Genomic DNA, 11,268 nt, shown 5'->3' on the forward strand with positions numbered 1-11,268 from the left:
ATTCGTAACTGCGCCTCCCACCTTAGTGCTATTTACGTAAAGAGGTGCGCCTTGCTCTCATCGTGTTTTATTTTTGTCTTGAAATTAACCTTGCATTTTTTTTCGTAGTTACTAGAAGCGATGGTTGAACGTCCACCTCCTCGTCCTATTCTTGATGATTTCGGAATGGAATCGATATTGGGTCAAGGAGCTAATGTGGATCTTGTTGATCCGTTTAGTGTTGCGCCGGGATCGCCGGCTTTGCATTCGGTGGGGGGAACTCCGACGTCGTTTAATCATGCGCATGCGGGGATGCATAGTCCTACTACTTCTACTACTACGATGGATCAAGGGCAAGGGCAGAAATCGCCTTTGGGGACGTCGACGAGACCGTATGTGCCGAGGAGAAGTTCGAATTCGATTATGGGGGTGATGGCGTCGCCTGCGTTGAGTGGGAGCAACAACAATAACGATAACGATAACAACAATAATGGCATTCAAGCATCATCGTCGTCGTCGTCGTCGTCGTCAACATTAGCTGCTCCTGTGATGAGTAGTGGTGAATCACCGAATTTGTTGTCGCAGGTACCGACGTTTGTGAAACGGAAGAAATCGACGGATGGGGATTATTTTTCTTCTGCTACGTGAGGGGGAAGGGAAGAGGAGAGGAGAGGAGAGAAGGGAGGGGAAAAAATTGGTTTTTTTTGGTGATATAGGTATGGATATATACATATATATATTGTTGTTGTTGGGAGAATATACGAATCTTTTTTGTTTTTTTTTTTGGTGGATGGATGGGAATGGGATGATGAGCGGTATGATGAATTCCCTGTAAGCGTTTCTTCGCGTGCTTGATCTGAATGGCGACTTTCATTCTCTTTGGGAGCGCGATAATAGGGATAATATAAGGAAAAGGTGGTAGAGTAAAGAAATATATTCATCTGCGCCGGAAAACGAAAATAAAAGAAACATTCGATTTCGAGGCATTAGTGCAACGATGGGTTAGATTGGAGCGAAGAATGTGTAGCCATTATGGGTCAAATCTTGCCATTGTATACAGCCTAATGAAAGCGAGATAATGAAGAGAAACATGCGCCGAGTGATCCTAATTAAGCAAAGTGATGCAACACAAGAACGGGGAAGTACGCGCCCTCCCGAGGAAGGATTAAAACGAGCTCGTTCAATACTGAGAAATTATGTCGTGAGTAACACGAATAGTAGTAAAGGATGGGCTAGATCGAGAACTTACGGCCGTCCATTCATCGTGAGGATGGGTATCTACCATACAACCAAAGCTAACCTTGTCTTTATCCAGTGGTGCGCCCTGCTTTCGAAAGAATTTCAACAGCATTTGGAGCTGAGCCCTATCAGTTTCCCTCTCCTGGAAAATACTGGCGTTGTAGTCGGGGTCGTTTGGATTAGTGTCATCCTGGCTGGTATATTCGAACCATCGAAAAGGGATAAAGGCACCGAAGGCATTCTCGCCAAGCCATTCGTCTTCAGAGAAATGAGGACAAATATTTTTTGTAAAAAAAAGGGTGGGGAGGTGAACTAAAGACGAAACGTACATCGAATTTTCGGCAACTTCGCTTGGACTGACCTCCGAAGTGTATACTTCCACTCTAAGTAATATGACCAATAAACAGAATGCATGCGTATCCCGGTAAGATCTTGTCCAGGTTGCAGAAGACACTCTTCAGGGATGGCAAGTGTGGGGACCCACTGGCACCAAGTTTCGTACGGAATTCGATAGCCAATAAGCCAGGCCTTTCGAGGGCGGAGTGGGTTTCGTGTCATTATCTACGTTCGAGTTTTACAGAAGCGACGGCAAGGAGTTGTTTCTATGTTCGATCTTTACAAGAGTGACGGCAAGGAGATGAGACAGGACGTGAGAGAGCACAACTGAAATACTGAACGCTGAAAATTCAAGAAAGTTCGAATTCGACACTGATGCATGATGGCCCATGGCGTCGCCTGCGTCACGTGGGAGTAGTAACAACAACGACAACAATAATGGTGTTCAAGCATCATCTTCATCAACGTAGTCATCATCATAATCATTAGCTGCTCCTGTTATGAGTAACAGTGAATCACCGAATTATTTGTCGCAGGTACCGACGTTTGTGAAACGGAAGAAATCGACGGATAGGGATTATTTCTCTTCTGCTACGTGAGGGGGATTCAAGAGAAGAGAAGAGAGGGGAAATTTTTGTTTTTTTTTTGTGGTATAGGTATGGATGTATAGAGGGGGCTGTCAATAACGGCTGGGGCTTTCGTCCATCTTTTTTCGTACATTCCGTGTGCAGACAACTGAAGCATATGCCCCTTTGATATAATGTGAGAAGAGATGGTAGAGTAAAGAAATATATTTATTATCTATACCGGAAAACGAAAACAAAAGAAACATTTGTAATGATCCACAGGCGAGTTCGAGGAATTTGTACAACAATGAGGCGACTCGTATTGTTGAATTGACTCTGGTCTGGGGCGAAAACGTGTAGACATTACTATGAATCAAGTTTCTTAGGGCCGTCGTCACTATACAGCCTAAAGAAAGCGAGGTGACTAAGAGAAACATGCGCCGAGTGATCCTAACCAAGAAAGGTGATGTATCATGAGAATGAGGAGGTGCCCATCTTCTCCAGGAAGGAAGGATTAAAACGAAACTTAATACTAAAGAATCATGCCGTGAACGTGAGCAGCAGAGGATGGGCTAGATCGAGAACTTACGGCCGTCCACTCATCGTGAGGATGAATATCTACCATACAACCATAGCTAATCTTGTCTTTATCCAGTGGTCCGCCCTGCTTTTGGAAGAATTTCAACAACTCTTGGAGTTCAGCCTTATCAGTTTCCCTCTCTTGGAAGATACTGGCGTTGTATTCGGGGTCGTTTGGATCAATTTCATCCTTGCGGGTATATTCGAACCATCGAAGAGGAATAAATGCACCGAAGACATTGTCGTTAAGCCATTCGTCTTCAGAAAAGTAAGAACAAAGGTTATTTAAACAAGTGTGGGATAAAGACGAAACTTACATCGAATTAGCGGCAACTTTCTTTGGACTGACTTCCGAAGTGTATCTTTCCACTCCAAATAGTATGACCAATATACAGAATGCATACGTATCTTGGTAAGATCTTTTCCAGGTGGCAGAAGACACTCTTCAGGAATGGGAAGTGTGGGGACCCACTGGCACCAAGTTTCGTACGAAATGCGATAGCCAATAAGCCAGGCCTTACGAGGATTGAGTGGGCGTGGTGTCATTATCTACGTTCGAGTTTTATAGAAGCGACGGCAAGGAGTTGTGCGGCAAAGAAAAGTGAACGACCCTGGAACGACCTGAGTGACTGGAAGATGGCCCTGACATCACATGTTCCTTTCATGTCCGCCATCTGACGCTTTAAATATTCACCCTCAACTAAGAATGGAGTCCGTTGAGTAGTACTAGGTATCTGGGCAAGAGAATTCATTCTAGCGGTTGCACGTCTCAGCTGTTGGCAGGATCCAATACGTAGATTGATCCTATTTCTTATGGCCACCTTCAGGTAGACGTTGTTTTCTGTTGTATCATATATGAGATGTATGAGAGCATGTTTCGTTTTCAATATGCCTGTAGAATGGTCACCAAGCGTTGTTGCTCATTTTGTTTTGGGTGGTTAAGTCGACAAAAGATCTTCTCCTGACCTATGACCTTAAAGCGACGCCAGGGATGTATGATTGTCTACAGCGTAACGAAGGAAAGACGGACGTTTGTCCATGGAACGGCCAGCACGGGCTTAATGCTAGAAACCCATGTTATGAGTAACGAGCGGGCCCACTAAATTGGAAACTTACAGCCCTCCAATCGTCGCGAGGATGGATATCTACCATACAACCAAACTTAACCTTGTCTTCATCAAGTGGCGCACCCTGCTTTTTCAAGTATTTCAAAAAAATCTGGAGCTTGGCTATATCTGTTTCCCTTTCTTGAAAGACACGGGCATTGTAATCGGAGTTGTTGGGATCAGCCTCATCTTGGCTGGTATATTCGAACCACCGGAAAGGAACAAAGGCACCCAAGATAGTATCGCCGGACCTTTCTACTTCAGAAAAGTGAGCACCAAGTGAAGAAGGGAAAAGATGGAACGAACATACATCGAGCTTTCGGCAACCTCACTTGAATGGAAAACGGAAGCATGTTTTTCCACTCTGAATAATATGTCCAATATAACATATGTATACGTTTGGGATCATGAACTGTTCCAGGTGGCGGACGACTTCCTTCAGAGAGAGGAAGCGTGGGAGACCATTGGCACCAATCTTCGTAAGAAATACGATAGCCGATTACCCAGGCCTTCCGAGGGTTGAGTGGGCGAGAGGGTGTCATATCCACGTTCGAGATTTGCAGGAGCGGAAGACAGGGGGGGATGGGACAGAACGTGGCAAAACACCAAGGGACAGTGATAAGGCCTTATGGTCTGAAGGCTACTATGCCTTATATATCCCGCCGCCGAGTCGATGTTCCCGCATCTCCCATTTCCTCATTTTCTGTCAAAGATGGCTTCACCACCTTCTCACATTCGGTTCGTCGTTTACTGCGAACATTACGATGTAATAGCGACGTACGTGGACACTACAAATTCATGAGGGAAGAAAGCAGTCACTGTTAAGAAGCCGGGAAGGGAGGAAGCGAACCTAAGCCAATACAAATGACAATGATCATGACACGACGGTTCCCAGCGAATCTTTTGATCGACTCATCCAATCTATCCGAACAACTTGGGGCAGGAGAGGATACAATGATCAGTAATCTGTATTGAGAGGTGAAGACAAGGGTGAATAACTACGTCGAATCTTTATCAGGCGAGTGTCAATGATAGAAGGAGCAAAACACTCTGTATGATATTAGGATGTGGCTAGTCATTTCCTCCGAAGTGAGTGGGCCGACAACGGATCTTGTCTCGCCTGATGACCAGAAACAAACGCTAGAGAGCCGGTATGATTGTGATGAAAGCAAGAAAACTTAGGAGTAGCATACACGAAGCAATAACGAGAAAACATTGTTGATTCCTGAAGCCTGAATGAATCTGAGAAAGCGCCACAACACGGCACAGAAAAGATGTGTCCCCGTAGAACAGCCAACACCGGTTTAATGCTGGAGAATCATATCATGAGTAACGGCAGAGAGTCAGCGAAATTGCAAACTCACAGCCCTCCAATCGTCGCGAGGATGGATGTCGACCATACAACCAAAACTAATCTTGTCTTTATCGACTGGCGCACCCTGCTCTTCTAAGAATTTTAGCAAGTTCTGGAGCTGGGCCACATCCGTTTCCCTCTCTTCAAACACACTGGCATCGTAATCAGAGTCGTTGGGGTCGGCGTCATCCTAGCTTGTATATTCGAACCATCGGAAAGGAATAAATGCACTCAAGATAGTATCTTCAACCCTTTCGTCTTCAGAAAAGTGAGGATAAGATATAGAGGATTAAAGATGAGACGCACATCGGACTTTCGGTAGCTTCTTTTAGTCTGCTCTCGTGAGTTTGTTTTTCCACTCCGTATAATATTGCCAGTAAAACGTATTTCTACGCTTGACGTTAACATCTTTTGCAGGTGGGGGACGACATTCTTCAGGGATGGGAAGTGTGGGGGACCAGTGACACCAATCTTCGTATGAAATGCGATAGCCAATGAGCCAAGCCTTTCGAGGGTGAAGTGGACGTGGTGTCATTCTCTACCTTCGAGCTTGAGAGGAGCGACGACAAGGAGTTGTGTGGCGGAAAACCAAATCGTGGCAGCGAGTCAAGTGACAGAAGATGGCCCTGATTTAGTCCAACTCCCATGTCCCCCAAGTCAATAGCGTGCCACATGTGGTGAATGTGGCGAGTTGTGCAAAGGTATGCAACGTAGGCTTTCGCATAGTTTTGGCAACCGGAGAAAGGGATTGCAGGCAGTACTAAGTAACATCCGAGTCCAGTGCCTGTAGGTGTGGCCAAATTAGTAAGAACTCGTGATGATGTTTGAGTCGTCCGTGGGCCGTGGCCAAGTTCGACCCCGGCTGAGGGTACAACTATCAGGTAGAACATGGCGATAATAGTCTTTCGGATGTCAGCCTTGCTTTTCGATGCAGATCATGTTCGAATGAAAGCCCGGTTTAGAGGATCGTTCCAATACTGATGATGTCATCAGTGGCATGATGAAATCAACTGCGACAAGTCTCGAACGTCCTAAGCTACAACAATGGTGAACATATATGTGCCCGCCGAAAACCGGCCAATTCTCGCGCTTTCAATTCCTACCAGCGACTTGGAGAGGTTGTCTATCCGTCCCATGAAATGGCTTCGATTTGTTACCTTTGCCGTTTGTGGGGCCCATGGAGACCTTTCTACAACGCCTCAGGGCTGCCCTGTCAACTATGACAGTATCTCCTTCAGCGAAATTGCTGAAGCATATTACTATATTCCCGAGGGTAATATTTGGCATTTCTAGCTCGCATGTTTGTTGTTTTACCAATTGACATTGTTATAGGGGATTACAATTTCATTGACTGTAATTTAATCAACGAGCAAATCATCTCCTCCGAGGAAACACAGCATTCTTCACGTTTCCGTTCTCAAATCATGGAACGTGATGGGTCTGTCTGTATCTTCACAGGGGGTAAAGCTAGTATATGCCAGGCCGCACACCTGCTCCCTAGAAGTAAGGGCGATAAGGTATCTATCCAATATCATTGCTTCATCTCAACTTCCTAAATGGCTTCCTAGTACATTCAGGCTGTTTTCGAAGATCGCCGCCATTTATATGATTCCAACCTGGAACCTAGCGATCTAGATATAAACTCGGTTGAAAATGGAATCTTTTTGCGAGCAGATTTGCATCTATCATTTGCTCATGGGGAGTGTGCTTTCTTAAAGGTATGTAGAGTACACATTCTCTGAAATTTCCTGAGCCTGATTATTTTTAGACACCCAACTTTGCCTTAGACGTTGCTGACATCCCTGGGCTTGAGGAAGGTCACATGCCAACCAATCGCATCACGTTACATCATTTGGAGCCGGATACCAGCCCTTGTCCAGTTCCGCAACTTGACGCCCACATTTCCCAAGCAGCCATATCACCACCTTCGCCCCTCATTCTTGACTTCATGTATGGTATCGCTGTCTTTCAGCAATGGGGCAAGGGACAGGACATCCAAAACATAATTCAGCAACATTTTAACGAGCGGTATAAATCAATATCAATACCACCAGCTTCTCCACACTCAAGTCACAGTCCGAAATGGTCAGATGGAATGCTTCAAGCTATGGATGATGTCTTGGCACTCTCAATGTTTTTCAAGGGAGTCACTCCTGAATCAAAGGCTAGAGAAAGGCAAAGACAAGAGGAGGCGGCAGAGGAGCGTGCGAAGGAGGCTAGTCGAGTGAAAGTGCAGGAGTGGATGCAAAGCTCATCTTCCGTAGGAAGCTGATCCCAATTTAAACGGACGTACGCAGCTAGTCAACGTCACAAAAATCTACCCGTAATAAGAGAAGTTTTTTACTAGCAATGTGTATAGTGTATTGTTTCACATAATAGGTTGTGTGCTGAAGACATAGTTTCTCGTATGTCGAGCCCGTGAGACTGGGTAGTTGGTTAGATGACCGTTTAGGTTGACATCGAACAATTGAACTGTATAACTCGTTATTAACAGTATGTGAACAATTATTGGCCCGGGTGTCGGTCATGGTAAGATTATTCGATAACCTGTTTAAAAATTGTTGGAGGAGCACAGTGCCACAAAGTTGAAGGTCTAAGCAAAGCCAGGCTAAGGCCCGTCTGACGCTTCTCCAGCACGAACGGAAAGGCCACCTGAAGCGGGGTTGCGGTGTTGCGGGATTGCAGATGGACGGCCAGCAGTGCAAAAGGTTTTAGCTCGTGCGATACAGAAATTGTTTGAATCTGGGGTAGCATCGACTCTCAAGTCGGCGAGTCAAAGCAGTGGCTTATGCCAAGGGAGACAGGCTCAGTGAGCGACACTCATGAAGCACGGTTTTAGTCAGCGTCTCAACTTGATAGGGCATCGAACACGTCTTATCCACATACCTACTGCTATTCACCGGATAGCATTATCTTTTGAGGGTACGCTCGGGTTGCAAATCTACACTTATCTGCCTTTAGTATTTGTTGGCACATGAAAATGTAAATTTGACGAAGTCAGGGTCATCTGCTGACACTGTCAGCGTTCATTCATCGGTGTTCTACCACATTCTGTCCCATAGCTCCTTGCCGTCGCACAGCTCGAAGGTAGATTATGACTCCACGTCCACTCAATCCTCGAAAGGCTTGGCTCATTGGCTATCGCATTTCATACGAAGATTGGTGTCAGTGGTCCCCTACCCTTCCAATCCCTGAAGCCTGTCGTCCCCCACCTACAGAAGATGTTAACGTCAAGCGTAGAAATACATTTTACTGGCAATATTATACGGAGTGGAAAAACAAACTCACGAGAGCAGACCAAAAGAAGCTGCCGAAAGTCCGATGTGCGTCTCATCTTTAACCCTCTATATCTTGTCCTCACTTTTCGGAAGACGAAAGGGTCGACGACACTATCTTGAGTGCTTTTATTCCTTTCCGATTATTCGAATATACAAGTCAGGAGGACGCCGACCCCAACGACTCTGATTACGATGCCAGTGTGTTTCAAGAGAGGGAAACGGATGTGGCCCAGATCCAGAACTTGCTAAAATTCTTAGAAGAGCAGGGTGCGCCAGTCGATAAAGACAAGATTAGTTTTGGTTGTATGGTCGACATCCATCCTCGCGACGATTGGAGGGCTGTGAGTGTCCGATTTTATCTACTCTCTGCCGTTACTCATGATATGATTTTCTAGCATTAAACTTGGTGTTGGCTGTCCTTCTTCTTTACACAGGAGACAATAATATGTCCGTAGCATGATAAAGTCTTTCGTTGGCATACTCACTTGAGAGGAAATACTAGGTAGTAACGTCCATTATCGTTAAGGAATACCCGCGTGCAAGGACACCATCCTCGTCTCTCCCGTCTTTGCTTCAAACGCTGTTTGAGCTACGAACACCGCGGTCCGAATTCTTTGCTTTAAAGTTAACGACAAAGTTCCTTGCCATTTACGACGCCACAATGGCACCGATGATGATCGTGCTTGTGCTTTACCGCTACTGAGTCGAGAGTCACACTGGCACAAGCACGGTGACAATTGCGACGTCAATAAAGAAAACATACAACGAGTCTTTGACACATTGATTATGAGAGATATGGCTTATTTTCAATTATTATTGAAATTGTTTGAATCTGGGATAGCATTGACTCTTAAGTCTGCGAGTTAAAGTGGCTTATGCCAAGGAGGACTTGAGCGACAATCATGAAGCACGGTTGGGGCCGCGTATTACTGTGGCACCCGGCAGCACTGAGAGTTACATTGAAAGGTTACTAAAGTCAGGGCCATCTTCTGTCACTGTCACCGTTCGTTTTTCCGCCACACTCACAACTGTAAAGCTCGAAGGTCGATAAATGACACCCTCTCGCCCACTCAACCCTCGAAAGGCTTGGATTTTCGGCTATCGTATTTCATTCGAAGATTGGTGTCAGTGGGTCCCCACGCTTCCCATCCCCGAAGAATGTCTTCTGCAACCTGGAGAATATTTTAATCCCAACCGTTTACATATGTTATATTGGCATTATTATGCAGAATGGAAAAAGACGCTTCCGAGGAAAGCTCAAGCGAAGTTACCAAAAATTCGATGTATGTTCGTTTCATCTTCAGCCTTCGTTACTTTAACCTCACTGTTCTGAAGACGAAAGACCCTACGATGCTATCTTGAGTGCCTTTGTTCCTTTCCGATGGTTCGAATATATCAGCCCAGATGAGGCCGATCCCAACAACCCCGATTACAGCGCTGGTGTCTTTCAAGAACGGGAAATGGATATGGCCAGGCTCCGGATTTTTTTGAAATTCTTGAAAAAACAGGATGCGCCACTTGATGAAGACAAGGTTAAGTTTGGTTGTATGGTAGACATCCATCCTCGCGACGATTGGAGGGCTGTGAGTTTTATATTTGGCCTACTTTTCCCTCTGCCGTTACTCAGGATATGATTTTCTAGCATTAAACTTGGTATCGGTTGTCCTTCTTCTTTACACAGGAGACAATAATATGCCCGTAGCATGATAAAGTCTTTCGTCCGCATACTCACTTGAGAGGAAATGGGTAGCAACGTCCATTATCGTTAAGGAATATCTGTGTGCAAGGGATCACCCTGTCACCATCCACGTCTGACTCTCGTCTATGCTTCAGACAGTGTTTGAACTACGAACACTACGGTCCGAATTATTTGCTTTATGACGCAGTTTTGGAGGACTTCAACGGCATTCGTTGTTATAAAGAGGGAAGTTGATGAAAGTCAACGATGATGATGAAACACCGGTGTCATCCTAAAGTTTCGCCCGGCTTTCCCGGTACAAAATCCATTTGTCGAGCCGCGTCAGATACTGAGATATTGACTAGCCATCATAAGAAATAATTCTCAGCGTTGAGATTGACTCGCTGACAGGAGCAGTGGGTGTAACCGTGTCGAACCTTCCTGTTACCTTGTGGTGCGAGAAACAGCTCCTACATTTGTTTAGTTTGGAGAGATTTAAGACTTTGAGAGGGCTCGGAGTTGCCGTATGTTGCTTAGTCTGCCTGGAGTTGGACGGCCTCATAACTCCTAGATCGTCTCTAGTGTATCTGCCACCGCTATATTAATAAATACCACCGCATTTTTTAGAATTTCATTCGGCTCGACTTTTCAAAACTCCACACCGTGCATATAGCCTTGGAGTCCACTTATTAGTTATACCGTTTGGTTATACCTATTCCGATGTAGTTACTACTTAGGAGTTGAGCCCCTGTCCACGATATCCGCACGCCACTAACATCTATTAGCATTAATCAGTGATCACAGCCGGAAGATCACTCCTATACTCTCCTATATCATGCTGCGTAACAGCGTATGCTAAATTTTAATCAAAAAACCACCCCTATAAATGAATGGGATAAGCACTGGTCGCGAGTCAAGTCATTCCACACTTTTCCTTTCCTTTCCTCTCTGTTGTTACTTTTCCGTTTCTCTCTCACTACTGGCATTACCATCGCATTTTCTGTCAACCTTGACAAACACTTTCTTCTTGGCATAGACGAGGATTTATCCATCCGACGCCTCCTATTCTCTGGATCCCTTGACATTTATCGCCCTAGTGCATTAATCGTATCCTGATTTGACTACCCCCCTACGGACATAGAAGTTCAAGATG

General features: G+C 45.3%; 3 protein-coding genes across 3 annotated transcripts; 2 read left to right on the forward strand and 1 right to left on the reverse strand.

Moving 5' to 3' along the window:
- Positions 1-120: 120 nt before the first annotated feature.
- On the forward strand, positions 121-627 carry AGABI2DRAFT_123531 (hypothetical protein; the record flags this gene model as incomplete). The annotated part of the gene is made up of 1 exon (XM_006458752.1): positions 121-627. The coding sequence occupies one exon, from the start codon at positions 121-123 to the stop codon at positions 625-627; it is 507 nt and encodes a 168-aa protein (XP_006458815.1).
- A 1,964-nt stretch (positions 628-2,591) lies between these two features.
- Positions 2,592-4,347, reverse strand: AGABI2DRAFT_123532 (hypothetical protein; the record flags this gene model as incomplete). Its single annotated transcript, XM_006458753.1, has 5 exons — positions 2,592-2,645; positions 2,710-2,957; positions 3,017-3,215; positions 3,816-4,063; positions 4,116-4,347. The coding sequence occupies 5 exons, from the start codon at positions 4,345-4,347 to the stop codon at positions 2,592-2,594; spliced, it is 981 nt and encodes a 326-aa protein (XP_006458816.1).
- A 1,856-nt stretch (positions 4,348-6,203) lies between these two features.
- On the forward strand, positions 6,204-7,431 carry AGABI2DRAFT_123533 (hypothetical protein; the record flags this gene model as incomplete). The annotated part of the gene is made up of 4 exons (XM_006458754.1): positions 6,204-6,432; positions 6,492-6,676; positions 6,728-6,877; positions 6,928-7,431. 4 exons carry the CDS (start codon positions 6,204-6,206, stop codon positions 7,429-7,431), a joined length of 1,068 nt encoding a protein of 355 aa, XP_006458817.1.
- Positions 7,432-11,268: the final 3,837 nt, after the last annotated feature.

The sequence above is a fragment of the Agaricus bisporus genome (assembly GCF_000300575.1).
Source record: "Agaricus bisporus var. bisporus H97 unplaced genomic scaffold AGABI2scaffold_22, whole genome shotgun sequence".
NCBI classification, from domain to species: Eukaryota; Fungi; Basidiomycota; class Agaricomycetes; order Agaricales; family Agaricaceae; genus Agaricus; species Agaricus bisporus.